This window comes from Ranitomeya imitator, chromosome 5 (genome assembly GCF_032444005.1).
Source record: "Ranitomeya imitator isolate aRanImi1 chromosome 5, aRanImi1.pri, whole genome shotgun sequence".
In the NCBI taxonomy this organism is placed as follows: Eukaryota; Metazoa; Chordata; class Amphibia; order Anura; family Dendrobatidae; genus Ranitomeya; species Ranitomeya imitator.
The window spans coordinates 560,894,648-560,921,118 of record NC_091286.1 but is presented as its reverse complement, the minus strand read 5'-3'; the positions used below and the strand labels follow the sequence as shown (position 1 = coordinate 560,921,118).

The 26,471-nt window shown below is 45.0% G+C and overlaps 1 protein-coding gene across 1 annotated transcript in view; it reads right to left on the bottom strand.

Annotated features, from left to right (window-relative positions):
• ACSL3 (acyl-CoA synthetase long chain family member 3) overlaps positions 1-26,471 on the bottom strand; it is a 126,686-nt gene that overhangs the window by 61,616 nt on the left and 38,599 nt on the right. The window contains exon 3 of the mRNA XM_069727669.1: positions 16,782-16,959. Coding sequence (XP_069583770.1) covers positions 16,782-16,959 — 178 coding nt within the window. The remainder of the gene's footprint in view (positions 1-16,781; positions 16,960-26,471) is intronic.

Genomic DNA, 26,471 nt, shown 5'->3' with positions numbered 1-26,471 from the left:
CAGGGGGGCCTTGTTCAACCTTTGCAGCTGTAGCAGGGAGTCCTCTATCTCCCTCTTCTGTTTACACTGTGGGGGAGGGGAGAGCGCATTACAGATGACAGCAGCTCATTACCTGAGCTGTGCTGTACGGCCAGGGAGAAGAGGACACAAACAAAGCTAACATTGCCCACTGAGTGAAGTATCCACAATCAGTGATGGTTTGGGGAGCCATGTCATCTGCTGGTGTATGTCCACTGTGTTTTATCAAGACCAAACTCTACGCAGCCATCTACCAGGGAATTTTAGAGCACTTCATGCTTCCCTCTGCCGACAAGCTTTTTGGAGATGGAAATTTCATTCTCCAGCAGGACTTGGCACCTATCCTCACTGCCAAATGCACCAATACCCGGTTTAAAAACAACAATATCACTGTGCTTGATTGGCCAGAAAACTCACTTGACCTTAACCCCATAGAGAATCTATGGAGTATTGTCAAGAGGAAGAGGAGAGATGCCAGACCCAACAATGCAGACGAGCTGAAGGCTGCTATCAAAGCAACCTGGGCTTCCATAACACCTCAGCAGTGCCACAGGCCGATCGCCTCCATGCCATGCTGCATTGATGCAGTAATTGATGCAAAAGGAGCCCCGACCAAGTACTGAGTGCATTTACTAAACATACATTTCAGTAAGCCAACATTTCCGATTTTAAAATCATTTTTCAAGCTGGTGTTAAAAGTTTTCTAATTTACGGAGATAATGACTTTTGGGTTTTCATTAGCTGTAAGCCATAATCATCAACATTAACAGAAATAAACACTTAAAATAGATCACTCTGTAATGACTCTATATAATATATGAGTTTCACTTTTTTGTATTGAAGAACTGAAATAAATTAACTTTTTGATGATGTTCTAATTTTGCGAGATGCACCTGTACATTCATGCTACTCTATGGTGCTGACAGATAAAAGAAAAAAAAAACGGATGTGTGAACACAGCCTAAGTTGGGATGTGAAAAAAAAAATGCAGACCTCTGGTCTGTGGTCTAACTTCATTTCGAGGGCCTAGAATGGTGTTTGAATTAAAGGTCTGGGTTTTCTACTATTTTTAGGTCTAGTCTGGGTCTGAATTAATAATGAAGTCTTACTATGGGCCCAATCATTTTGTAGTTATGCCCTCTATGTATATCCTCAGGAACAATTATTTTGATAGTATAGTACGTAGGGCACTTGGCAGAACTTTCAAAACCCATTGCCCTTCCGGTTGGAGACTCAATTAAAAGGTTATCCCCAAGTTACCAACCTACTGCCTATAGCTGGGACCTCAAGCGATCAGGAGATTGGGGCTCTTAAATGAAACCGAGCTGCTCCATTCATGGTCTATAGGACTGCCGGAGCAAGTTGAGAACTGTACTCCATTTTTTCCGTCAGCCTTATTAATAATGAATGGAGCGGAGGCTCATCATCTGCACTTCCTTTCCATGTATAGGAGTGTTCTCAGGGGTTCCAGAGCCTCGAGGTAGAGATCACTGGGGGTTCCACCAGTCAGGGCCCCCGCGGTCAGCAACTGACAGGAGAAATGTATTTTTTGCATTGACAAAGATGGTAGAGGTTCTCAACAATCTGATGACTTCAGCACTGGAAATATGGCTGGAACAGTGCAACACAAGATAAATGCTTTAAAGACTAACAATGGCCGAGAGACCTACTTCTGACTAATTATAGAAGTCTTTCCAGGCCCAGAAAAATCATATGAGAATCCTGTAGAGTTGCCAAAACCCCGGACTAACGTCATGAGGAAAGAAGAGGAAGCAGCTGGAAGAAGCCAGAGCTGCGCTCTGCAGAGCCCTCACTTGTCAGCCCAAGTGCGGAGAAGCTTTCATGCACTCGATGACAGTCCTGCTGGAGTTCATGGAGACTGGGTGATATACACACACACACACACACACACACACACAAACAGCGCGGAGCACTCAGAGCAATGTGAAAAAGTCAGGATCACTGGGGAGAGAGCAGAGCCTCCATGTCCTGCTGCTTGTTCACATGCACCAGGTAATCAATGCTCCACATGTACTGACCGTGGGCTTTATCCACAAGGATTCTTCTGTAAATCATTTCCAAACAGCCGCATTTTCCCTTCATCCGAAAAGCCTCTGACGCCAAGTACAAAAATATGGCGCCCAATGACAGAATATTAGAAGACGTCTTTGTATCATGTATCCAAATCCCAAAAACCTTCATATATAGTAATAACCCATTATACTATAGATTTATTATAATTCCTAATAAAATATATCATAAGATCTCACTAAATCCCCACTGTCCGCTGTTGTATACTGACAATGTAAGGCCAGGCCTCAGAGTTGTGATGGTCCGGTGGAGGTGACACTACATAGGCCACAATGCTTGGAGTGGAGGTGCCTATTTAAGCCCCATAGTCTTCCTAGGCGGTCACTGGGTATTTTTTGGTGGGCCGTCCTGCTGCCTGCCTATACCCTCAGGGCAGTGGTTATAGTGGAATTTCTATAAGGAGAAGCACATGCTGATTTACCTCGCTTCCTATACAGGTTCGTGGGCAGGGTGGGCATAACACTGATGGCATGTAGGCAAAAAAAAAATCCCCCCGATCAGCCGAGATCAAAGTGTTGTCTCCACTCCAGGCATTAGTTGTATTTTCAGCTTTTGCATAAATTATCACTGAAGCCCCTCACAAAAGCAAGGGGCAAAAAACAAACATTTCCTTTATGTACTGTGAGGCAGTGAGGGGGATCATATGTGAGGGTCGATATCCCCCAGGATGCGGACAGAGTCCTATTAGACCCGCTGGACTGCCTTGTGGTCACAGCAGGACGTCTGTGAGTCACAAAGCAAAATAAAAGTAAGCCTGGACCTGGTCAAGCTATTTGGCCAAGGCATTGTTCAGGAAAACCAATTATGGGCTTTTAATTTTTCAAACGGACTACAGGAAGGTAGCGGGGCGGTCCACTTCCTCCAGGCCGGGTCTTGCAAATGGCCTATGGCCACAGATTCCAGTTTAAAAAAAAATTCTGCAGCAAGGGTTTGGGTGCGTCAGTTTGGAGTTTGCAACTTGCAGAGCGGATGGCTCTGCAGAAGCTCAGCCTGTGTCAGTTAACAGAGACAGCAGAGCTAACTCCTGGCACCTCGCAGCGTGATACCGTCGCCCTCGGCAACCAGACTCCCACAGACTGTTTTGTTTCCCGGCTGCGATCCGGAGGATACCGTATGCTGTACACTGTGTGAGTGTGGACATTAAAACACGTTTGCTGTGAACTTTTCCTGTGATCCCTGTCTGTTACTCTGAACCAACCCTGCTGCACTACAGTACCCACTTGGCAATCATATAATTAATTATAACTCTTTCAGAGAGACATGACCACCCTTTCGGTACAGCATTCCAAAATGTGACTGCTGTTACTGTAAAGAACCCTTTCTGCAACATGTAAAGGCAGTCTCCTGATTAGCTGGATGTTATGGCAGCAATGATTATACAGGTTGATGTCTAGTGGCACCATCAATGTGTAGTCAGCATAGCTTTCTATAACTGTAATTATTATGATGATTATCACATGTGGGAAAAGTGCACTACAGGAATAGAACTAACTCAACCATGGAGAAGCCATGTAATGTAAGTGAAAATGGAGCATCAGCAATTTGTGCAATGGGTTCACGCTACTGGAAATGGCCCATAAAGCCTGGACTTAATTTCCCAAAGAAGCCAAAATCAGCTTTTACTGCAACAAGGTGTGTGAGAACCCAGTACTATTGTGCAGTCGGACACAGCGTTCTGCTCCACTACATGCATGGAGCAAATAAAAACTAAATAGAGTTCATAGGGTTAATGCGAGTGCATCACAGGTCAGAATGACGCTTGTCTGATCCACCAGGTATTAGTGATCGTTCACACTGTCTTTTACCGGCGACCAAAACATCCGTTTCAGAAGCAGAAGATGATTCGGGAATCGCCCTTTTTCTCTGGAGTTTTATAATCTTGAAACACTTTTTTTTCAACTTTTTGGTTGCTTCAGGAGCATTTTTCCAACATTTTATACTGTTGACACTGACAAAACACTTAGAAACATGCTTGGTGTCTTTTTAACCTTCCCTTTGACTTCTATTTTATAGTATAGAGCAGCCTCCTAGCGAAGGGCAGCCTAAAGAATGGATGTCTCATGCATCCCATTTATTTTATGGTGTTTCTTAAAGCCTAAAGTGGTTAAAAGACGTCCACATGTCTAAACCTGCGACGAGCAGATCATCTTCAAATAACAATGTAATGGGAACATTGATGGGCGTGATAACGTGTTATCCGAGTGTCTGGGCTGCTCGTATATTATGTTCCAGTCCCTGCGGCTGCATGATTTACATCTGTTAGATGACCTCAATACACCAGGGGATTGTCTGTGTGTTCGGGAATCCCCACATGGGTTGGGACTAACAGCTACAAATCATGGAACCTCTACCATAACATACCAGCACGCCCAGATACTCGGATAACACCCAAACATATTCGGACAAGACGCCATCACTAATCGCAGTGTGAACATACCCTTACAGGGCTCATTCATAGCAAATCTCCCACCATCCATGCTAAAATACAATCAACATTATTTACCAAGTGCCAGTCAGCGCCGCATCCTCGCTGCTCCTCGTTGTCTTTGGTGAAATAGCTGCCGCAGTGCCGTCACACCTACATCCGCTGACCACTGCAGCCAATCATGAAGCTTAATGGTGAAGCAAAGGTAGACGGTTTGAGACGGCTGAACCCGCTGATTAGCTGCAGTGGTAGTAATGTCATGTTCACTGCATGTGGAGCCAATCACTGGGCTCAGTGGTGATGCTACGTGGGACTGATGGCTCGAGACCGTTCGGCCCACTGATTGGCTGCAGCGGTGATGTCACGTTTACTGCATGTGACCAATGGAGCCAATGACTGGGCTCAGCAGTCAGTCGGAGGTAGATGGCATGAGACGGTTGAGCCCAGTGATTGTCTCCAGTGTGACATTGGCGTCACTGCTGCAGCCTGTCGCCAAATACTGACAAGAAGCGGCGGAGGGGCAGCGCTAAAGTGGCAGTCGGTTATGAGCATTGATCGCTATTTTAACCCCAAGCAAGCCTTCGGAGATTGTACTATGAAAGAAAACAACCCCTTTAAAGCGAGTTAAGCAAAAATTGGGGGGGACACAACCTGCAGCCAATAGCAAATAAGAGCAGCAGAGGATTTACAATGTTACTTCATTTTTTTACATTACGCTCAGATTGAGCATTTTATGCATTTTCCCTTAAACATAAGCTATTAAATATACAATGGTTGGCCGGACGGCGGACATGATATGGTAGAAAATCCCAGCTTGCACCATGTTTTATGCAGACAGTTGCTGTGTCAGGGGAAGAAGCCAGGAGTGAGAGAGCGCACGTTTCAAGAGCCTTGTGCCCTGCTCTGCGCGCTCCCCCTCACATCCTGCTGCCGGCCCTTGTCATTGTCCAACATGGTGGGAAAGCTTCAGCCGGGGTGACGAGGGGACTACGGTTATTTACATTATCTGTCACAGGCCGGAGGGGGATGGGATATTCCGGGGTCCTACAGTCATTATTAGGACAGTGGAAGCAGACGGTGGGGAACTGCACAATATCCGATAAGGGGGAAAGTGATGGAAAACCATCGCATCCACGTGTCAGCGTGCAAATGTCTGCTTACTGTATGTGACGGACGCTGAGGGAAAGCACCGGATCGCACGGATTCGGGTAAAAATCACTAGGAATGAGAGCACAATGGTGATAAGCAGAAGACGTTTCGGAAAACATCTTACCCAACTGCAGAGATTAAAGTCATCAAGTTGATTTGTGGAAACTCATAAAAGCTTGGAAAGTACACGATCCAGGCCAGCGGCGTTCTGTCAATGATGGCGTCACATAGAGGGGTGATGTGACATGGAAAAAGAGGATTTCTTATCTTCATACTGTCCCAACATTATCAAAGAGAAGAGGCGTGAAAAGAACATACTGTGTCAGAAGAAGGACAGAGCCCGGATATCTGAGGTGTACCGAGCACCCTGCCACATGTCTGTAGAGGGTCCCGGCCTGCGGACCCCGAGGCGTCAATCTTCAGTCCAGAATATATCAGGGCCCAGAGATCAGTGACATATCCGTCTATGTCAGCTGCTGAATGACTGACGAAGGCTACACGTCCATTAGTGAGCACTAACAGTAGGTGGCTATGGAGGCTGTGTTGTTTGAGCCATATGTGGACATAAATAGTTCCCCCGAGCAGATCACAAACCAGGGTGACGGCTCGTAGGATGGAGCAATAATGCGGGAAGCGGTCAGGAGACTGAGCAACGCGTCATCATTAAAAAGGCCAGTGTCAGGCTGCTCAACTGCAGGCGGCAGAGGCCACGGAGAATGGTGGAACGATTACAACATGGCTTCTAGGCTTTACACAGACCGTGGAATGGACCACAACTTTTGGTTTATTAATGCCATTTTTGCACAACTCTGACAAAATGCGCTGAGATGTAGGGTGACAAGTGCGTGGCAACCCCTGCTCATCAAATTCATGCTGATGCCATAAATGTTACTCCAATCCCTGACTGGAGTAAGATTTGTGGACACTTCACACCACGACTGTTTTATTAAGAGTGTGTGCCAATTAATGAATCAGGAGTCTTGCACGCCACTCTGTCCTCCCATCAAGGCTAGCTCGATATACCGGGGCCAATATTTACCAACAAGAAGATCACAAATGATCCCCTTTAAAATCCACATTAAAACCAGTTTTAAGTACTCTTTCAATAGTCTTTGATGTAGATTTTGGGGGAGATCTGCTTCAAAATCTATGACAAAACTCAGCGCCAACATACCCAAGGCCACTTCTTTCTAAGAAATCCATATATAGGTGCGTAACAAAAGAAAAAAAGTTTTTGGACGCGATTTTAGAGCAGGAGTCATATTTTCTCCTTCAATATATTCAGCTGTAAAATTTGGAGCTTTTTTTTTTCTATTGGAAATTCCTCAAGAATGGCACTTCTTCTACAAAAAAAATAGCATTGGGCAGACTTAAGACGTCTTTTCCCTTTAAATGCGTTTCCTGTGGAATTCAAACAATATTTGCAGCATTTTTTATGTGGATTTTGGCGAAGAATCTCCACTTGTCGCATAAACTGTGTGAGCGTTCCCAAAATCTGCTCCAATACAGCATTAAAAAAAAACTCTTCCAAAACAGTTTCTGGTCTGAAAACCTCATCAAAAACCATAAGGATTCTACACGAGGATTTTCCCGACAAAACCAGGTCAGATCTGACCGCCTCGCTTACGCTGGATGTGTATAACTAGATGGCTCTCACTGGGAATATGCTTTCATCTGGCGACTGACATCACAACGATAATAGCGGTAATTTAGCAAAATTGGTGCAAAAGGGAAAATGGAGCAGCCCTTAATCATTAACATTTTTTTTTTTAAAGTTTAATAAAAATAAAATGTAAATGGGTTTTCCAGTGGCTGCTGCTCAGGACATACACTGCCACACACTCTCATGGGTAAGATCAGTGCCCCTCTTTAACCTCTCTTTTCTGGCTAAGAACACATTTTGTGCCATCTACCCTCACCTACTGTATCCTCACCCATCCCTTGTAGATTGTGAGCCCTCGCGGGCAGGGTCCTCTCTCCTCCTGTACCAGTTGTGTCTTGTATTGTTCAAGATTATTGTACTTGTTTTTATGTACACCCCTCCTTACATGTAAAGCGCCATGGAAAAAATGGCGCCATCTATATATATAATTGTCTAAGAGTTTTTCCGTCTGTCTGTCTGTCCTGGAAATCCCGCCTCTCTGATTGGTCGAGGCCACCAGGCCTCGACCAATCAGCGACAGGCACAGCATCGACGTAGAAATCCCGCGTCTCTGATTGGTCGAGGCCGCCAGGCCTCGACCAATCAGCGACGATGATGTCATAAAGGACGTAGAAATCCCACGTTTCTGATTCAGCGACGGGCACAGTATCGACGTAGATGTCATAATGGTTGCCATGGCGACGATGATGTCATAAAGGTTGCCTCGACCAATCAGCGACGGGCACAGTCTGGCGCGAATTCTGGAATCATCATTGTCCATATACTACGGGGACATGCATATTCTAGAATACCCGATGCGTTAGAATTGGGCCACAATCTAGTAATAATAATCTACTATATAAAGCTGAATGTGTGTATGTGTGTGTGTGTGTGTGTATGTGTGTGTGTGTGTGTGTATGTCCGGGATTGGCATCTGCACAGTCGCAGCTACAGCCACAAAATTTTGCACAGTCACACGTCTGGACCCCGAGAGCGTCATAGGCTATGTTGTGAGGCGAAATTTTAACCCCGCGCGTTCCAATTCACCAAACAATTTTGCCCCTATCTACATAATGGGGAAAAAAGTGAAAGGAAAAGTGTTGGAGGCGTCGCAGCTACAGAAACAAAATTTTGCACAGTCACACGTCTGGACCCTGAGAGCGTCATAGGCTACGTTGTGAGGTGAAATTTTAACCCCGCGCGTTCCAATTCACCAAACAATTTTGCCCCTATCTACATAATGGGGAAAAGTGAAAGGAAAAGTGTTGGAGGCAAATTGACAGCTGCCAGATGTGAACAAGGGGGACTTAAAGAATGAGAGCGATGGCGCCAAAGAGTATATACCGTACAGTTGCTAAGGTGGGGCCCCGACATGAGATACTCACCACACATGGGGATATGAACACACACACAAAATGCGCCACACACTACCACGTGCTTGAACACATATACCACCCTCAGCACACATTTCACCACACATACACCAACCTTGCCACATAAAAGTCGAAACACAAAAGTTGCCGCTCAAAACTCGCCACGCGCAAAACTCGCCATATGCAAAAACTAGGCTCACGCAAAACTCGCCACAAGTGCAAAACTCACCTCATGGAAAACTCGCCACACGCAAAACTTGCACACGCGGAAAAATTGACACATGCACAAAATTTGCAACACATGCAAAAGTTGCTTCACACAAAACTTGCACATACTCAAAAGGCACCAGACATAAAACTCACCACGCGCAAAACTCGCCATGCGCAAAACTTGCTGCACACAACTTGCTACACTAACCTGTCACATGCAACTCGACACACAAAAAGTTGCTACACGCATGTTGCCACACAAAACTCATCTCACAAAAGTCGCTACATGCATGTCGCCACACACAACTCAACACACACAACTTGACAAACGAAACTCGCCCTAAAACACACACAAGTCTGGTATTAGCCTTCAAAAATAAAAATCTGATTAATAAGCAGACAAACTACAAGAGCAACAAATGTACCATATAGGAAATACGGCAGCTGTCGGTCACATGACCTGTCTATTATGTGTATGTGTGAGCTAATATATACTGCCAGGAGGGGGAGGGCTTCCTGTTGGCTGGGGATCAGGCTGCCAATTGATCTTACAAATACTGAGGTAAAAATACTGAGCAAATAACGTGTGAACGAGGTCTAATACAGGAGATCACACAGGTATATACTATATACAAGGGAGATGACACACAGATATATACTATATACAGGAGAGATGACACACAGGTATATACTATATAGAGGAGGAGATGACATACAGGTACATACTATATACAGGAGGAGATGACATACAGGTATATACTATATACAGGAGGAGGTGACACACAGGTATATACTATATACAGGAGCAGATTACCTACAGGTATATACTATATACAGGAGGAGATGACATACAGGTATATGCTATATATAGAAGATGACATACAGGTATATACTATATACAGGAGGAGATGACACACAGATATATACTATATACAGGGGAGATGACACACAGGTATATACTATATACAGGAGGAGATGACATACAGGTATATACTATATATAGAAGGAGATGACATACAGGTATATACTATATATAGGAGGAGATGACATACAGGTATATACTATATATAGGAGGAGATGACATACAGGTATATACTATATATAGGAGGAGATGACATACAGGTATATACTATATACAGGGGAGATGACACACAGCAGGTATATACTATATACAGGGGAGATAACATACAGGTATATACTATATATAGGAGATGACATACAGGTGTATACTATATATAAGGGAGATGACAAACATGTATATACTGAGGTGAAAATGAGAGGTGTGAGGTGAAAATGAAAAGGTGTGAGTGCAAAATGAGAGGAGTGAGGGAAAATAGTGTAGTGATTGGAAAATGACAGATGTGAGGTCGAAATGACAAGTGTTAGGGGGGAATGAGAGGAGTGAGGGGGAAAATGAGAGATGTGATTGGGAAAATGAAAGATGTGATTGGGAAAATGAGAGGCGTGATGGGAAAATAAGAGAAGTGAGGTGCTATAACTAACCACAGATATTTACTATGCCCAGGCAACGCCGGGCTCTTCAGCTAGTCTACTATATAAAGCTTTGTGAGCCTTCGCGGGCAGGGTCCTCATTCCTCCTGTACCAGTTATGACTTGTATTGTTTAAGATTATTGTACTTGTTTTCATTATGTATACCCCTCCTCACATGTCAAGCGCCATGGAACAAATGGCGCTATAACAATAAATAATAATAATAATAAAGCTGAATGTGTGTATGTGTGTGTGTATGTCCGGGATTGGCATCTGCACCGTCGCAGCTACAGCCACAAAATTTTGCACAGTCACACGTCTGGACCCTGAGAGCGTCATAGGCTATGTTGTGAGGTGAAATTTTAACCCCGCGCTTTCCAATTCACCAAACAATTTTGCCCCTATCTACATAATGGGGAAAAAGGTGAAAGGAAAAGTGTTGGAGGAGTCGCAGCTACAGCCACAAAATTTTGCACAGTCACACGTCTGGACCCTGAGAGCGTCATAGGCTATGTTGTGAGGTGAAATTTTAACCCCGCGCTTTCCAATTCACCAAACAATTTTGCCCCTATCTACATAATGGGGAAAAAGGTGAAAGGAAAAGTGTTGGAGGCGTCGAAGCTACAGCCACAAAATTTTGCACAGTCACACGTCTGGACCCCGAGAGCGTCATAGGCTACGTTGTGAGGTGAAATTTTAACCCCGCGCTTTCCAATTCACCAAACAATTTTGCCCCTATCTACATAATGGGGAAAAAGTGAAATGAAAAGTGTTGGAGGCGTCGCAGCTACAGCCACAAAATTTTGCACAGTCACACGTCTGGACCCTGAGAGCGTCATAGGCTACGTTGTGAGGTGAAATTTTAACCCCGCGCGTTCCAATTCACCAAACAATTTTGCCCCTATCTACATAATGAGTAAAAAAGTGAAAGGAAAAGTGTTGGAGGCGTCGCAGCTACAGCAACAAAATTTTGCACAGTCACACGTCTGGACCCTGAGAGCGTCATAGGCTACGTTGTGAGGTGAAATTTTAAACCCGCGCTTTCCAATTCACCAAACTATTTTTCCCCTATCTACATAATGGGGAAAAGTGAAAGGAAAAGTGTTGGAGGCAAATTGACAGCTGCCAGATGTGAACAAGGGGGACTTAAAGAATGAGAGCGATGGCGCCAAAGAGTATATACCGATCAGTTGCTAAGGTGGGGCCCCGACATGAGATACTCACCACACATGGGGATATGAACACACACACAAAATGCGCCACACACTACCACGTGCTTGAACACATATACCACCCTCAGCACACATTTCACCACACATACACCAACCTCGCCACAAACGTCGAAACACAAAAGTCGCCGCTCAAAACTCACCACGCGCAAAACTCGCCACATGCAAAAACTAGGCTCACGCAAAACTCGCCACAAGTGCAAAACTCACCTCATGGAAAACTCGCCACACGCAAAACTTGCACACGCGGAAAAATTGCCACATGCACAAAATTTGCAACACATGCAAAAGTTGCCTCACACAAAACTTGCACATACTCAAAAGGCACCAGACATAAAACTCACCACGTGCAAAACTCGCCATGCGCAAAACTTGCTGCACACAACTTGCTACACTAACCTGTCACATGCAACTCGACACACAAAAAGTTGCTACACGCATGTTGCCACACAAAACTCATCTCACAAAAGTCGCTAAATGCATGTCGCCACACACAACTTGACAGACGAAACTCGCCCTAAAACACACACAAGTCTGGTATTAGCCTTCAAAAATAAAAATCTGATTAATAAGCAGACAAACTACAAGAGCAACAAATGTACCATATAGGAAATACGGCAGCTGTCAGTCACATGACCTGTCTATTATGTGTATGTGTGAGCTAATATATACTGCCAGGGGGAGGGCTTCCTGTTGGCTGGGGATTTATCAGGCTGACAATTTATCTTACAAATACTGAGGTAAAAATACTGACCAAATAACGTGTTAACGAGGTCTAATACAGGAGATCACACAGCTATATACTATATACAGGGGAGATGACACACAGATATATACTATATACAGGAGAGATGACACACAGGTATATACTATATAGAGGAGGAGATGACATACAGGTACATACTATATACAGGAGATGACACACAGGTATATACTATATACAGGAGCAGATTACCTACAGGTATATACTATATATAGGAGGAGGAGATGACATACAGGTATATGCTATATATAGAAGATGACATACAGGTATATACTATATACAGGAGGAGATGACACACAGATATATACTATATACAGGGGAGATGACACACAGGTATATACTATATACAGGAGGAGATGACATACAGGTATATACTATATATAGAAGGAGATGACATACAGGTATATACTATATATAGGAGGAGAGGACATACAGGTATATACTATATATAGGAGGAGATGACATACAGGTATTTACTATATATAGGAGGAGATGACATACAGGTATATACTATATACAGGGGAGATGACACACAGCAGGTATATACTATATACAGGGGAGATGACATACAGGTATATACTATATACAGGAGATGACATACAGGTGTATACTATATATAAGGGAGATGACAAACATGTATATACTGAGGTGAAAATGAGAGGTGTCAGGTGAAAATGAAAAGGTGTGAGTGCAAAATGAGAGGAGTGAGGGAAAATAGTGTAGTGATCGGAAAATGACAGATGTGAGGTCGAAATGACAAGTGTTAGGCGGGAATGAGGAGTGAGGGAGAAAATGAGAGGTGTGAGGGAGAAAATGAGAGATGTGAGGGGGAAAATTAAAGATGTGATTGGGAAAATGAGAGGAGTGATGGGAAAATAAGAGAAGTGACGTGCTATAACTAACCACAGATATTTACTATGCCCAGGCAACGCCGGGCTCTTCAGCTAGTCTACTATATAAAGCTGAATGTGTGTGTGTGTGTGTGTGTGTGTGTGTGTGTGTGTGTGTGTGTGTGTGTGTGTGTATGTGTGTATGTATGTATGTATGTATGTATGTATGTATGTATGTATGTATGTCCGGGATTGACATCTGCACCGTCGCAGCTACAGCCACAAAATGTTGCACAGTCACACGTCTGGACCCCGAGAGCGTCATAGGCTATGTTGTGAGGCGAAATTTTAACCCCGCGCGTTCCAATTCACCAAACAATTTTGCCCCTATCTACATAATGGGGAAAAAAGTGAAAGGAAAAGTGTTGGAGGCGTCGTAGCTACAGCCACAAAATTTTGCACAGTCACACGTCTGGACCCTGAGAGCGTCATAGGCTATGTTGTGAGGTGAAATTTTAACCCCGCGCTTTCCAATTCACCAAACAATTTTGCCCCTATCTACATAATGGGGAAAAAGTGAAAGGAAAAGTGTTGGAGGCGTCGCAGCTACAGCCACAAAATTTTGCACAGTCACACGTCTGGACCCCGAGAGCATCATAGGCTATGTTGTGAGGTGAAATTTTAACCCCACGCTTTCCAATTCACCAAATAATTTTGCCCCTATCTACATAATGGGGAAAAAGTGAAAGGAAAAGTGTTGGAGGCGTCGCAGCCACAGCCACAAAATTTTGCACAGTCACACGCCTGGTTCCTGAGAGCATCATAGGCTATGTTGTGAGGCGAAATTTTAACCCCGCGCTTTCCAATTCACCAAACAATTTTGCCCCTATCTACATAATGGGGAAAAAGTGAAAGGAAAAGTGTTGGAGGCAAATTGACAGCTGCCAGATGTGAACAAGGGGGACTTAAAGAGTGAGAGCGATGGCGCCAAAGAGTATATACCGTACAGTTGCTAAGGTGGGGCCCCGACATGGGATACTCACCACACACAGGGATATGGACACACACAAAATGCGCCACACACTACCACGTGCTTGAACACATATACCACCCTCAGCACACATTTCACCACACATACACCAACCTCGCCACATAAAAGTCGAAACACAAAAGTCGCCGCTCAAAACTCGCCACGCGCAAAACTCGCCACATGCAAAAACTAGGCTCACGCAAAACTCGCCACAAGTGCAAAACTCACCTCATGGAAAACTCACCACACGCAAAACTTGCACACGCGGAAAAATTGCCACATATGCAAAAGTTGCCTCACACACAACTTGCACATACTCAAAAGGCACCACACATAAAACTCGCCATGCGCAAAACTTGCTGCACACAACTTGCTACACTAACCTGTCACATGCAACTCGACACACAAAAAGTTGCTACATGCTAGGGCAGCACGGTGGCACAGTGGTTAGCACTACAGCCTTGCAGCGCTGGGGTCCTGGGTTCTAATCCCACCCAGGACAACATCTGCAAAGAGTTTGTATGTTCTCTCCGTGTTTGCGTGGGTTTCCTCCGGGCACTCCGGTTTCCTCCCACATTCCAAAGACATACTGATAGGAATTCTAGATTGTGAGCCCAATCGGGGACAGTGATGATAATGTGTGCAAACTGTAAAGCGCTGCGGAATATGTTAGCGCTATATAAAAATAAAGATTAATAAAGATTATTACATGCATGTTGCCACACAAAACTCATCTCACAAAAGTCGCTACATGCATGTCGTCACACGCAACTCAACACACACAACTTGACAAACGAAACTCGCCCTAAAACACACACAAGTCTGGTATTATCCTTCAAAAATAAAAATTAGATTAATAAGCAGACAAACTACAAGACCAACAAATGTACCATATAGGAAATACGGCAGCTGTCAGTCACATGACCTGTCTATTATGTGTATGTGTGAGCTAATATATACTGCCAGGGGGGAGGGCATCCAGTTGGCTGGGGATTTAAGCTGCCAATTTAGCTTACAAATACTGAGGTAAAAATACTGAGCAAATAATGTGTGAACGAGGTCTAATACAGGAGGAGATGACACACAGGTATATACTATATACAGGGGAGATGACACACAGATATATACTATATACAGGAGAGATGACACACAGGTATATACTATATAGAGGAGATGACATACAGGTACATACTATATACAGGAGGAGATGACACACAGGTATATGCTATATATAGAAGATGACATACAGGTATATACTATATACAGGAGGAGATGACACACAGATATATACTATATACAGGGGAGATGACACACAGGTATATACTATATACAGGAGGAGATGACATACAGGTATATACTATATATAGAAGATGACATACAGGTATATACTATATACAGGAGGAGATGACACACAGATATATACTATATACAGGGGAGATGACACACAGGTATATACTATATACAGGAGGAGATGACATACAGGTATATACTATATATAGAAGGAGATGACATACAGGTATATACTATATATAGGAGGAGATGACATACAGGTATATACTATATACAGGGGAGATGACACACAGCAGGTATATTATATATACAGGGGAGATGACATACAGGTATATACTATATACAGGAGATGACATACAGGTGTATACTATATATAAGGGAGATGACAAACATGTATATGCTGAGGTGAAAATGACAGATGTGGGGTCGAAAGAGGAGTGAGGGAAAATAGTGGAGTGATCGGAAAATGACAGATGTGAGGTCGAAATGACAAGTGTTAGGGGGGAATGAGAGGAGTGAGGGAGAAAATGAGAGGTGTAAGGGAGAAAATGAGAGATATGAGGGGGAAAATGAAAGATGTGATTGGGAAAATGAGAGGCGTGATGGGAAAATAAGAGAAGTGAGGTGCTATAACTAACCACAGATATTTACTATGCCCAGGCAACGCCGGGCTCCTCAGCTAGTAATAATATAAAGTTATACCTGCCTGGAGGATTTAACATTTAGAATCTCTGCGTTTCTTCTTTTTTGCACTTTTTTGGATTAATTTGCACATGACTAGATCTGCAGAGTAAACTTATATGGATATAGTGGTCAAATCCTTGTGGTTACTGTAGTGTTCCTTGTCCTTCGCACATGAGCTCTGGACGTACCTTGTCATTTATGTAATAGGTGTTTATAAGTGTGTTAATAAACTGTATTACTTTTTCTAATATAAAGAATTTGTGGATGGACTTTTATGCTCCATGAATGGTTGTAGGATCGATGGGTTTTCCACTTGCAGATCTTATCTATTGGATTGCTTCATTTACAGAAAAAATTACGGGAAATTCCTCCGTTGTGATGTATGAGGACAATACTAGAACGTTACATGATGCAAGATTATAACATAAACCAGACGTAATAATGGCAGAGGACAACAAATCCCAGCACAGAAGAGGCCATTACTCAGGCTACAGGACAAGGATTACATTCCCAGACGAGCAGTCAATTCCCCCCAGACTGTGGAGTATTACTCACGTGGGAAATTGGACATGAAGCATGCCTGCGCCGAGATTATCCACTCCGCTCGGGTCTCGCAAAATATGGCGATATTCGACCTGGGTTTCTGGCCAAGTGTAGAAAGTCCACGGCCGAAGTTAGAAGCTGCCGAATAGGTCTCTTCATACGAGATCCAGTTGTACTGGCCGAGGATTACCTGAGAATGACAGAAAGGCACAGAGCACGGGGGCATTAGTGGGGGCGCCATGCTGACTGCACACCTGCTATACGGACTAAAGCAGAGGGTCTCCTGCAAAACACACGAGTGAGGAGGCTGCACCTACAGCTGACAGTCTACAGGCCCCAGACACATTGGATAGGTCGCCCGCCATCTCCACAATGGTGGCGGCATCTGGAGAACAAAAGGATCGGCCCTTGGAAATCCAACATGCCGGATCCTTCTCTCCCCTGATATCATCGGTTGGGGGAAGAGTTGGTAGACCCACATACAGATTAGGCTGTCTGTTAATGCCGCCCATGTTGTAGGGTTCGGACGACTTTGGTCTAGTGTGTACGGGGGGCCTTCATGCACACATCGCACAGCTGCCGGTTATATGGACCCATACACAGACTTCTATGGGGCCCTTGTGCTTTATGCACACGGATGACACACGGATGGTAAAACGGACACACTGATGGTAAAAATGGACACTGATGGTAAAAATGGACACACTGATGGTAAAAATGGACACACTGATGGTAAAATGGACACACTGATGGTAAAAATGGACACACTGATGGTAAAACGGACACACTGATGGTAAAACGGACACACTGATGGTAAAAACGGACACACTGATGGTAAAAATGGACACACTGATGGTAAAAACCGAAACACGGATGACACTGATGCACAACAGTGATGACACTGGTAGCGGTTTTCCACGTAGGCGTTTTATACGGACATGTGAAGGATTCCTCACAGAAAGACACCAATAATGGAAAACGAGTTGCAGCAGGCCCCGGGTTAGCGCTGATTGGTGGCGACACTGCTCGCTATCTAACCTCTCCACAGGACTTTCCATGTGCACGATGGCGATCTGTGACGTTCGTGGTGGAAGTAACCGGCACGTGCGCACAATTCCTCATCGGTGATTATTTAGTGAACACGGCTGTCACTCTGCGCCCCAGTGACCGGAGCAGGGGGTGAGCTCAGTCTCCAGCGTGCGCTCTGTTCCCTGAGGAGTTGTCCCGCTGCACGTCAGCACCGGTCACATGTCGGGCAGCCAAAAAGCTGTAATGCAAACTGTATGAAAGTGCTCTGCAGGCTCTGGATTCCAAGAACTACAACTCCCAGCATTTAGCAGATCCCTTACACTGCATATAAAGCCAAGTGAGCAACAATCGCAGTAATTGTGTTACTGGCAGCATCATCCAGAGCTACGAAGCTTCCCAGCCTGCCATGAGCACAACGCTCCTCTTCTTCATCAATGTATATGATGTAGCTCCTGTAATCTGCAGGTAGGAATGACCGTGCTGACTGGGGAGCGGGAGCCACTAATACCAACTACTGTTTGCTGCTTCTTGGCTTAAAAAGCTCTAAATTCATGAGATTATGTGGACTGCTGTGTATCTGTGATAACAACCTATACACACTGCCACCTGCTGGCCACACATGGCATGGCTCGCCTATCATTTGTTTTGTGTGCCTCTTACTTCTACATTTAGTGATGGTTTAGTGTGACAGTCAGATAAGTGTTCATAGTGATTTAAATTGGCGTAGTACAGCTCAGAGGGTCCCTTCATTTATAATACCCACATACTAATGTCAGGCTAGAACTGGTCCACTGGAGGATCGGGAATCACCTGGTGGGCCGCTAAGCACAAGCATCACAGAGCTCGGCGTAGAGGATGGCTGCCAGTTCCAGGACTATTTTCAGCTCTATACTTTGACACACATCTAGCTGGAAAGTCCTGCGGAGCAGAAAGCCCCTAGCTCCCCGCTCCGCACCACCAGCCGCTGCCATCTGCGTCCCATTGCATCATCCGCACCACAAGGGGGAAGAAGCTGCTTGTCTTGGGAGAGGGGACACAAGTGACAGAAATCATTTTTGTTTTGTTTTTTTCCTGTGCTTTTTAAAAAAAATTATGAGGAGAGAGTGTGAGGAGACATTATTACTGTATGGGGCGAAATGTCCCTCCTTGTGGACCTAAACATTATTAATAATTTATTCATGGGGCCATAATTTAAGACGTTCCAACTGTAACAACACATAACAAGTGAATTATTTTACTGTATGAGGGCAGAAAATGTGTACGTTACATGTCTATGGGCGTCATTGGTGAGGGGACATTACTACTGTACTGCTGTTTAAAAGGCGACCTATATATTAATACCATATGGGGCCACAGGAGGGCACATAATGTGAGGGGGTCACATTAATGCTGTAATATATATTATTTTTGAGGACACAGTTACTGTGCCGGGCACCAGGGTGGCACCTTGGCACTTCTTCATTTGGCGCAGTGCAGAAGACAGAGAAAGTGGGGAATGTGGTGCAGGGACTTGACCATGTCACTCGAGCACCCGCGATACTCAGCACATACCTAGGCACCCTAGGCAAACTCGAGTAACGAGCACTTGCGCACATAATTAATAGCGACCTGAGCCGGATGAAGAAGAAAAGAGAAGATGAAAAACTTTAACTAGAGGTGTGATTTGTGGTCATTTGTATTACCTGTACATTTACACTATCTGCATAGTTACTGTGTATAATTCTGGTGAGAATGCAGGAGTATTGTGTATTATACAGCCACTATGTGGTGGTAATATGTGGTCTGGTCACGCTGTTGTGGTATTTGTCCCTTGTATGTGGAATTATTCGGTCACTATGTGGTGGTAATATGTGGTCTGGTCACACTGTAGTGGTATTTGTCCCCTGTATCTGGTATTATTCGGTCACTATGTGATGGTAATGTGTGGTCTGGTCAATGTGTGGTAGTATCTGTCCCCTGTATGAGGTATTATTCGGTCACTATGTGGAGATAATATGTGGTCTGGTCATGGTGCGGAGGTATTTGTCCCCTGTATGTGGTAGTATTCGGTCACTATGTGGTTGTAATGTCTGGTCTGGTCATGGTGTGGAGGTATTTATCTCTTGTATACGGTATTATTAGTATTTTGTACTAACAAACAACAAAATATTAGAGACAATGAAACTCGAATAGGATACCAGAAAAAGTACCCAAAATTAAAACAGAAATCTTTATGGTTTTTATCATTAAAACCAATTAAACTAAAAGCCCCATAATAACTAAAGCAATATATAAATCACATAAATATAAAGTAATGGCTGTCCAAAACAATCTTAATACAGATAAATGTGATCCAATTCTTAGTATAGCATCAGTATATAACGACACAGGTGTATGTGGTTGTAGAGAGAGAAAGAAAATATTTCTATTCAGGCCCTGTAAAAGCCCTCATCTCATCCTCCTGCTTGACCACACGGGTCTGCACCCTAAAGTATCGATGTGACACCCCTAAGTATAGCACTAATATACAATAAGATATATATGAAAATTAATCACCCAATAGTTAAACTTGGCTCAGTGTAGAAATCCCCTTTCATGGTTTAAGGTTAAAGAATAGGTGCCCAATCACCTTGACGCATTTCCCCGTTACTTGACAGGGGTTCATCAAGAGACTTATGTCCCTTCTTTGGCAATATTGCCCACAATATGGGAACAGGGAAGGTATTTTAGCAAGACCACCCCTATTTATGTGGCAGCACGGTGGCTCAGTGGTTAGCACTGCAGCCTTGCAGCGCTGGGGTCCTGGGTTCTAATCCCACTTTGGACAACATCTGCAAGGAGTTTGTCTGTTCTCCCCGTGTTTGCGTGGGTTTCCTCCGGGTTCTCCGGTTTCCTCCCACATTCCAAAGACATACTGATAGGGAATGCAGATTGTGAGCCCCATCGGGGACAGTGATGATAATGTCTGTAAAGCGCTGCAGAATATGCTAGCGCTATATAAAAATAAAGATTATTATTATCATCATCATTTCGGGGAAGCACATGGAATACAACAAGTAATGAAGCCATGTGTTAGTGGACCACATGAGGCACCCACCCCGGGGTGGTCTTACTTCCGGCCACGTCCTTCATTATCCCCATTAGATTACAGACCACCCTTCTCAGCTTGTGATACAATGACCCTCCTCCTGCGTAAGTAGTCCCACTGCGACCGAAACTAAATCAGCGCAAACGCATCCTATATAGCCTGTTGTGTTGGAGCAGCCGCCATCAGACTTCCCTGAAGAGAGATCCCGAGAGGACAATATCTGAGATTGAGGTGGAACTGTTCCTCAAAGGGATTCTTTCATAGAAAAGGATTGAATACAGTGGATATCCCCTCATTGCGTTTTTGATGCGTTTTTTCCTAAGGCAAAACCTGTTCTCTTAGCATTAAGAAATTTGCCTCAAAAAAGCAGCTTTTACTTACCGGTAATTTTTGCTGTGTTTTTGTCAGGGTTTGTTTGACTATTGTGCATGCTGATAAGTTTGGAGTAGAAAACAATCTGCTTCTACTTCATCAGGTTTTGGTACAAAAAAAACACAGCAAAAACTGATACCTGCATTTTTATCAGCGTTTGTGCCCCATTTATTGCTTTCAATGGGTGAATCCCCCCCCCAAAAAAAAAAAGGGTGAAAAATCACTGAAAGAAAAAGCGACATGCTGCAATTGGCCAAAACCAAGGTATTGCACAAAATACTGAGGCCAAAAGGTGTGTACAAGAAATTTCTGAAAATAATCTGCAGCATGTCAATTCCTTGTTTTTGCCCTCAACGAGGCCTATAACAATGCATAAAAGGTTGTAATGATAAAAACAATAAAGATTTATATTTTAATATTGGGTACTTTTCCGGCATCAATTATCATTTTGGTCTTGGTACGGTGAATTTCGGCCATCAGCAGGAAGGTAATTACGGTACATTCATACAATGTGTGGTGGTAATATAAGGTTTATGGTGTGGCGGGATGTATATCTGATTATAGATGAAATCCGCGGACGTTTACCTGCTTCCTGTCCTGTGAGATATGATTACCAGTGGCACAGTTATGGCGTGCACACAGTAGATGTGCAGGAGTCTCCTGTATTGTACAGTTAACCCTTCACTGACTGGGCTATCGGCTCACATGTATCTGCATGTAGCTGTAGTGTGACCCCTAGAGTCATTTCTACTGCTGGCCCCCAGACACCCCCGCCCAACAACACAAGAGTCCACAATCTCAGCTCCCCACAAGACAGTATTATCTTATAGCAGATTTTATGGCTTATTTAACCCCTTTCTGACATGGGACGTACTATCCCGTCGAGGTGGGGTGGGCCCCTATGACCATGGACGGGATAGTACGTCCAGCGCGATCGGCGGCACTCACGGGGGGAGCGCCGCCGATCGCAGCCGGGTGTCAGCTGTTTATCGCAGCTGACATCCGGCACTATGTGCCAGGAGCGGTCACGGACCGCCCCCGGCACATTAACCCCTGGCACACCGCGATCAAAGATGATCGCGATGTGCCGGCGGTGCAGGGAAGCACCGCGCAGGGAGGGGGCTCCCTGCGGGCTTCCCTGAGCCCCCCGCAGCAACGCGATGTGATCGCGTTGCTGCGAGGGTCTCACCTCCCTCCCTGCTTCCTCCAGCCCCGGATCCAAGATGGCTGCGGATCCGGGTCCTGCAGGGAGGGAGGTGGCTTCACAGAGCCTGCTCAGAGCAGGCACTGTGAAGCAGCCTGCACTTCTCTCAGATCGGTGATCTGACAGAGTGCTGTGCAAACTGTCAGATCACCGATCTGTGATGTCCCCCCCTGGGACAAAGTAAAAAAGTTAAAAAAAAAAATTTCAAATGTGTAAAAAAAATTAAAAAAAATATTCCAAAATAATGAAAGTCTTAGTTACTCACCGGTTAACGGTGTTTTTCGGAGTCCATGACAGCACTACGGAGAGAGGGGATCCGCCCTTCAGGAACAGGAAACCTACAGATACATAAGGGCGGCACCTCTCCCCACGCATCAGTTGGTTTACAGAGCATAAGAGGACCACCAAGGTTAATAGCATACACAATAAACAATAATACAATATTAACTATTCACTACCCGTGAATTATATATAAATAAAGGAAGAGGTGTACACCCAGAACTTTAAGAAGACGGGAGGGTATGTACAGGTGCTGTCATGGACTCCGAAAAACACCGTTAACCGGTGAGTAACTAAGACTTTATTCGGTCGTCCATGACAGCACTACGGAGAGAATTACAGAGAGTAACTAACTAGGGAGGGACTACAGCTTGCAGCACCCTTACACCAAAAGAGAGGTCAGAGGAGGCACCCAGGTTCAATCTATAATGGTTATAGAAAGTGTTTGGAGAAGACCAAGTAGCAGCCTTACAAATCTGGTCGATCGACACCTCCAATCTTTCCGCCCACGAAGCCGCCATAGCTCTAGTGGAATGTGCTTTAAGACCTTCAGGCGCCGGCTTGCCCTTTGAGATATAAGCCAGCGAGATAGCCTCCCTGATCCATCTAGCTAGAGTAGACTTCGATGCTCTATGCCCTTTCCTACTACCCTGATAGGACACGAATAAGGCATTATCTAACTTCCAGGAATCAGTTACCGCTAGATACTGCAGGATACATCTTCTTACATCTAAGGTGTGTAACTTCCTCTCCTTATCGTTGGTAGGACTGGGGAGGAAAGATGGAAGGACTATTTCCTGTGTTCTGTGGAAACTGGACACTACCTTAGGGAGATATGCTGGATCAGGGGATAGTATCACTCTATCATCCCTAAGCTGCATGTAAGGGGGAACCCTGGATAATGCTTGGATGTCGCCTATCCTACGCGCCGATGTTATGGCCACCAGGAAGGCTACTTTAAGGGAAAGATTTTTAATAGAGGCTGAAGTAATTGGCTCAAATGGGGCCTCTGTCAAGGCTGAGAGGACTAGGTTCAGGTCCCAAGGCATGACTCTATCCTTCACAATTGGTTTAGACCGCTTTGTTGCCCTGATGAATCTGCTGACCCAGTGATTCTCAGCGATGTTGCAGCCAAAGAGGACCCCCAAGGCTGATACCTGCACCTTAAGAGTATTTGGGGATAACCCCATATCTAACCCCCTTTGTAAGAATTCCAAGATCTGGACAATCGGTATTGACTGTCCAGCTGTTGCCCCCGAGTTCTGAAGAAACCTCTTCCAGATTCTGACATAGATTTTTGTGGTTATCATTTTCCTGCTTTTCAGCAGCGTGTTAATGAGGGCTGGCGAGAACCCCCTATCTTTTAGTAGCGCCCGCTCAAAATCCACGCCGTCAGATGAAGGCCAACCGCTCGAGGATGGTAGACTGGGCCCTGGGATAGGAGATCCGGAATGTCTGGCAAGACCCATGGATCGGATATCGACATAGCCCTCAGGCATGGAAACCACGTCCTTCTGGGCCAGAAGGGGGCAATTACTATCACTGTGGCCTTGTCCTTCCTGATTTTCCTCACCACCAGAGGAAGTAGAGACAGGGGAGGAAAGGCGTAGGCTAGCCTGAAGTTCCAGTCTATGAGGAGGGCGTCTACTGACAGGGGATTTTCTCTGGGGTTCAGAGAGCAGAACTGTGCAACTTTCCTGTTTCCTTTTGTGGCAAACAGGTCTACCTCTGGTTGTCCCCACCTTTCCACGATAAGGTCGAAGATGGTGCTGTTCAGGGACCACTCTCCCTGCCTTAATGTGTTGCGACTTAAGAAATCCGCTGTAGTGTTTTCTGCCCCTTTTATGTGTAGAGCCGTCAACGAGAGAAGATGTTGCTCTGCTAGATGAAACAGACGATCTGCTACACACATCAGGGATCCGGAACGAGTCCCGCCTTGGTGATTTATGTATGCCACGGTGACTCGATTGTCCGAGAATACCCGCACGTGGTGGCCCTGTAGACAGACAAGGAGTGTTTTAACCGCCTGCTCCACAGCCGTTAACTCCTTTAGATTGGAAGACATCTCCATCTGATCATGATCCCAAAGCCCCTGGACCAATGAATCCCCCATGTGAGCCCCCCACCCAGAAGGGCTAGCGTCCGAGGTGATAATACGAGTTATATTATACTCCCAGGGGACCCCTGTGGACAGGTTCTTTTGATCTAACCACCACTCGAGGGATACCACAGTGTCTTGGGATAGGGTCAGCAGACTGTCTAGACCTCCTCCCAACCTTTTTTGATGTAACAGTACCTCGCCCTGTAGTATCCTCGTATGATACTGAGCCCATCGGACCGCCGGAATACAGGACGAGAGAGAGCCTAACAGAGACATGGCTCTTCGTAGGGACATGGTGGGGTTTTTTGAGGCATTCAGCACCTGAAGGTACAGGCGATTAATTTTTTCTTGAGGCAAACGGCATTCCTGAACCTGGGAATCCAGGGTCAGGCCTAAAAATCGCTGCACCGTCATGGGCTGTAACCGTGATTTTTTAATGTTTAGCATCCACCCCAGACGCTCTAGAGCCGACATCACTTTATGTAACTGTTCTAGACAGTGATCCGCCGTTTTACCTACGATAAGGAGATCGTCCAGGTAGGGGATTATTAGAATGTTGGACTCATGAAGGTGTGCCATAACTTCCGCCATTACCTTGGTAAATACCCGAGGGGCGACTGAAATCCCAAAGGGAAGGGCCCTATACTGGAAGTGTCTTATTACCCCATCCAATCGTACCGCCACCCTCAGGTATCGTTGGTGACCTGCATAAATAGGGATATGGTAATAGGCGTCCTTCAAATCCAATACTACCATAAAGCAGTTTTTAAACAGCAACTTTATTGCGGTATTAATAGTTTCCATTTTAAATGGTTGAATGGTCAGAAAATTATTCAGCGCTCTAAGGTTGATAATTGTTCTGAAGGAGCCGTCTGGTTTACTTATTAGGAATAGAGGAGAGTAGAAACCACTACCCTGTTCTCCTTCCGGAACCTCGGATAAGACATTTTTATTGAGCAGATCGTGAACTTCCGCTTCCAGGGCCGCCTGTTCCGCTGGAGAGGATCTGAGAGGGGTGACTCTGAAGAAGTTCTGAGGGATAGAGGAGAATTCTAGCCGCAGACCCGTAGCTATCAACCCCAAAATCCAATCACTACTGGAGATCTTGGACCAGGCCAGGTAGAAGGCAGATAGTCTACCTCCCACCGGGGCGACTAGTCATTGGGGTGGTTTTTTGACTTCACGGGGTGGCTCCTGACGTCCTCCACCAAACATGAACCCAGTACCTCTCTTCTTTTTCTCGTCCCATCTGCTCTGATCTCTGGCCGGTCTCCTCCGAAAGAATCTTTTCCCTGCGAAGGGGCGCCGGTAAGAAGTAGTTGGAAGATTAGGAAACTTCTTCTTCTCATCTCCGGCTTTCTCTAGCAGCTCATCTAGGACTGGTCCAAACAGGTATTCCCCTTCACATGGGATGGAGCACAGACGAGATCTGGACTGAAGGTCACCCGGCCAACATTTCAGCCATAGGGCCCTGCGTGCTGCGTTCGATAGTCCTGCCGCTCTAGCCGCCATTCTTGCGGAATCCGCAGAAGCATCTGCGAGAAAGGCAGCAGCATTTTGGATTGTTGGCAGGAATTTCAACATGGAATCTCTGGAAACACCTTCTTCCAATTTAGACCCCAGCTGATCTAGCCAGACCATCATTGATCT